Here is a 4,097-nt window from a genome sequence, read left to right as displayed (position 1 = left end):
GTGGCTGCACTGGGATGAGGATGCTCTACAGGCAGCCCCAGAGTGGGATTCTGAGGGTGCAAGGGGCAGGTGGTGGCTGTTTGCCTCCGGTCTCTACCCCCGTAGCGGGACTGAGGTCACCATAGCGGGACTGATGGGGTGCTGGGATTCAACTTGTGGAGGAGGGAGACACACTATTAGGCAGTCAGTCCTCTCCCAGACTTTGCCACCACCCTGCTTTGAAGCAATGGGAAACCCCAAATGCTTTTCTCTTCCAGCGTGTTATTTTGGTGTCACAGGTCTGGGGCTGTCAGAGGTGTGTTGAGATCATGGTCCAGGGAGGTCTGGCTGCAGAACCTCTCCCGGCACTCCCCTCCTAGGAGCTGAATGAACCACACAGCACACAGAAATCATATCTGCCCATCTTTACTTCAAAGCAGTGAACACCGTTGCGGTCACACCATGAATACAGCGCTTGGAGCTCCTCCAGAAGTGCTGTTCTTCTTCTGCAACTGGATTCTTTTGCAATCATTTCCCCTTTTTGGGTGGGGGGATGCAGCAGTACATCTTCCCACAGGACTGGCTGAAAGTCCACTCGTCCCTTTTGGCACACATGTGGGAACAGTACCCTCCACAAGTGCCCTTAGACTGCCCGTACCCTGCAATGGGAGGGAGAGAGATATGTTAAAAGAGAAAATGTCAGACATCGTAGAGCCCCAGAAGATATCTTCTTGCTGTCTCCAGGGCGGTACTGATGCACAGGATACCTTTGGGTTTAGACCCACATAGGATAGGACCCATGCTTTCTGTTGCCATTGAGCTGGGGGACCACTGGATTCTTAAAAGTCACCCCTCTCTACATGTGTCAGTACTGCAGCTTGCTGGTAATATCCGTTTGCATGAGCAAAAGAGGTAGTCTCTCAAAGCGTGGCATTCATCTCATCCCAAACTGGGTGGGCGAGCTTGGTTGAGCAAATCATCAGCCAGAGCCAGGTGCAAGTAGATCTCCACTGCCAAAGCTGGGTGAGATGAACTACCTCCCTCTGCCCCAAGGCACAAAAACTGGAGAGGGGACAGGTACCCGTACCCGAGCCTCCTGGGTCAGCCCCATTTTCTCCACCCCCACAAGTTGCCATCTTACCTGGGGTGGCCAAGGAGAAAAGCAGCAGCACAGCAAAGACCACGCAGAGCACCCTCATGCCTGGAGGCCAGCAGAGATCTCAGCACACTGGGAGCAAAGTGGGTCTGAGATGGCCACACTGGGGGACCTTGGAGGCCCTGGGTTTTATAGAGGGACTCCTGCCATGAGCAGCACGGCAGGAGCAGAAACTTGAGCAAACCCATCTCCAAAGAGGGTTGTTTGCTTGCCAGCATGTGCAATGTCACCCCGACCCGCTGGTCCCACTCACAAAGGCACCTGGCAGCCGTGCTCCAGTCGGCTTATCCTCAGCGCTCACTGGCCCTTTTCACCAACCCGGACACGCGGGGGCAATTCCCCCTCCTCCAGATCCGGCTGCCAGGGCTCTGCCACCAGCACATGTGGAGCCATCGGGCATGGCTCTGCTCGACCCAGCGCCAGCCAGGGCTGCCGACAGCGGAGCTGCTCCCCGGAGGTACAGGAATGAAGCCTGGGCACCTTTCTGATCAGCTCTGGACGCGGCCTGCAAGGCACAGACACAATGCACAGACTTGGGCAGCAAATCTATCCCGCAGGACAGTTTTCAGGGTTCATCCATCCCCAACCAGTGCATTGGCAGTGAGGTTCCTCAGGGCCTCAGGGGTCTCCCCCAAACACAGTGCTCTACAACTTTTTCACAGAATCACAAAACAGTTTTAGTTGGAAGGGACCTTAAAGACCATCTCGTCAAATCTCCTGCCATGGACAGGGATGCCTTCCACCAGCCCAGGCTGCTCCAAGCCCTGTCCAACCTGGCTTTGATCATTTCCAGGGATAGGGCATCCACAGCTGCTCTGGGCAACCTGTGCCACCACCTTGCCACCCTCACAGTAAAAGAATTTCTTCCTCATATCTAATCTAAATCTCCCCTCTTTCAGTTTAAAACCATTCCCCCTTGTCTTATCACTACACATCCTTTTAAAAAGCCCCTCCTCAGCTTTCTTATGAGCCCCCTTTAGGTACTGGAAGGCTGCTTTAAGGTCTTTCCAGAGCTATCTCTTCCCCAGGCTGAACAACCCCAACTCTGTCAGCCTGTCCCCACAGCAGAGCTGCTCCAGCCCTCTAATCATCTGCGTGGCCTTCTCTGGACCAGCTCCAACAGGTCCATGCCCTTCTTATGTTGTTGACCCCAGATCTGTATGCAGTGCTGCAGGGGAGGTCTCACTAGAGAGGAGCAGATGAGCAGAACCCCCTCCCCTGACCTGCTGGCCACTCTGCCTGTGATACAGCCCAGGATATGGTTGGCTTTCTGGGCTGCAAGTGCACATTGCTGGGTCATGTCCAGCTTTTTATCCACCAATACCCCAAGTCCTGCTCGGCAGGGCTGCTCTCAATCCCTTCATCCCCTAGCCTGCACTGATACCAGGGGTTACCCCAAACCAGGTTCAGGACCTCACACTTGGCCTGATTTTCATCGCATTGATTTGGCCCAAGATCTATTAGTGTATTTTGCCCAAAATCTTTCAAAAAGGACTATAATGCTGATTAAAGGAGATGTAGGAAAATATGTAAATGAAGCTAAGGTAATGAATTGCCACACCACATCTGATCAGAAATCTGTTGGGAGTCCAGTGCTATCCTGCCTAATAATTTTCATGGTTGTCTAGAGAGTGTGCTTACTAAAATTATAAATAAGAAGTCGAAAGAGACTGTGAAGCACTAGAGGACAGGATTAGAATTCTAGTGGATCTTCTCATGCTAAAGAGATAATGAAAAAAATATAATTAAGTGATAGGTAAAGCTACCTTGTCTATACAGACAAGAATAATTAGCTGGAGAATACAGAACAAGGGGTTTCTGGCTGTGTGGCAGGTCTGCAGGGAAAATTGGGCTGCAGTAGATCATAGGTAGGCACAAATGAGCAATGTCATGGTGTTGGGAAACCAGCACCAATTGTCCTACAAGTACAAACACAAGCTAAGTTTGTAAAACACTGGACGTACCTGTTGCACCATGCACCCCTTGGAAAGTGCATCCATGCAGTTTTGTACATTGTGCTTCAAGAAAGCTGTGAAAGGGCTGAAGTGAGCTCAGAAAATGACAGGAGGACAAGAAGATGTGACCTGTAAGAAAAGACTGAAGCAAGTGCAATAATGGAGATCGGGAAAGAGAGAACATAGAAAACATGACAGTCCTCAAATCCAGAAAAGGTAATACATTAGAAACATATGATCTGCTCTTGGTAGCCAGGATGAGGTCAGTGACTCCAGTTGCAGCAAGAGGTCCTCACTTGAGCTAACACAGAATCACAAATGGTCGGGGTTGGAAGGGACCCCTGGAGACCATCTAGCCCAGCCCCCTGCTAAAGCAGGCTCTCCTACAGCAAGCTGTACAGAATTGCATCCAGGTGGGTTTGAATGTCTCCAGAGAAGGAGCCTCCACAACCTCTGGGCAGCCTGTCCCCGTGCTCCATCACCCTCAAGGGAAAGAAGTTTTTCCTGCTCTCCCCACGGAGCTCCCTGTGCTGCAGTTTGTGCCCGTTGCCCCTTGTCCTGTCGCTGGGCACCGCTGACAAGAGCCCGGCCCCGGCCCCCTGACACTGACCCTTAAGGTACCTGTGTGCATCGCTCAGGTCCCCTCTCAGCCTTCTCCTGCCCAGGCTGAACAGCCCCGGCTCCCGCAGCCTTTCCTCACCAGGGAGATGCTCCAGCCCCTCATCAGCTTGGTCACCTCCGCTGGCCCCTCTCCAGCAGCTCCCAGTCTCCCTGGATCCAGGGAGCCCAGAACTGGACACATATGGGAAAGCATTTGTAATGGCAGGACCATACAGCAGAAAGGATTGAGTAAGGGGGGTTGTGGAAACACCATCACTGAAGGCCTTTACAAAAAAAAGGGACAAACTCCTGAGAATGGCAGTTAGAAATAGCGGCGATGAAGCAGATGAGGTGTACAGTCCCATCACTTTTACTTTTACTCAGTTTCTGTACTCAAATAAGATCAC

At 52.0% G+C, this 4,097-nt stretch overlaps 1 protein-coding gene across 1 annotated transcript; it reads right to left on the bottom strand.

Annotated features, from left to right (window-relative positions):
* Nucleotides 1–507: 507 nt before the first annotated feature.
* Nucleotides 508–1,178, bottom strand: LOC114014010 (small basic protein 1-like). Its single transcript, XM_027796131.1, has 2 exons — nucleotides 1,121–1,178; nucleotides 508–638 (listed from the first exon to the last, which is right to left on the bottom strand). The coding sequence occupies exons 1-2, from the start codon at nucleotides 1,176–1,178 to the stop codon at nucleotides 508–510; spliced, it is 189 nt and encodes a 62-aa protein (XP_027651932.1).
* Nucleotides 1,179–4,097: the final 2,919 nt, after the last annotated feature.

Source organism: Falco peregrinus, chromosome 7 (assembly GCF_023634155.1).
Source record: "Falco peregrinus isolate bFalPer1 chromosome 7, bFalPer1.pri, whole genome shotgun sequence".
Taxonomy (NCBI): Eukaryota; Metazoa; Chordata; class Aves; order Falconiformes; family Falconidae; genus Falco; species Falco peregrinus.
This window is presented reverse-complemented; position numbering and strand designations above follow the sequence as displayed.

Coding starts and splice junctions, on each gene's coding strand:
- LOC114014010 (XM_027796131.1), bottom strand. CDS start 1,178: ATGAGGGTGCTCTGCGTGGTCTTTGCTGTGCTGCTGCTTTTCTCCTTG. Junction 639..1,120: donor TTTCTCCTTGGCCACCCCAG/GTAAGATGGCAA, acceptor CTCCCATTGCAG/GGTACGGGCAGTCTAAGGGC.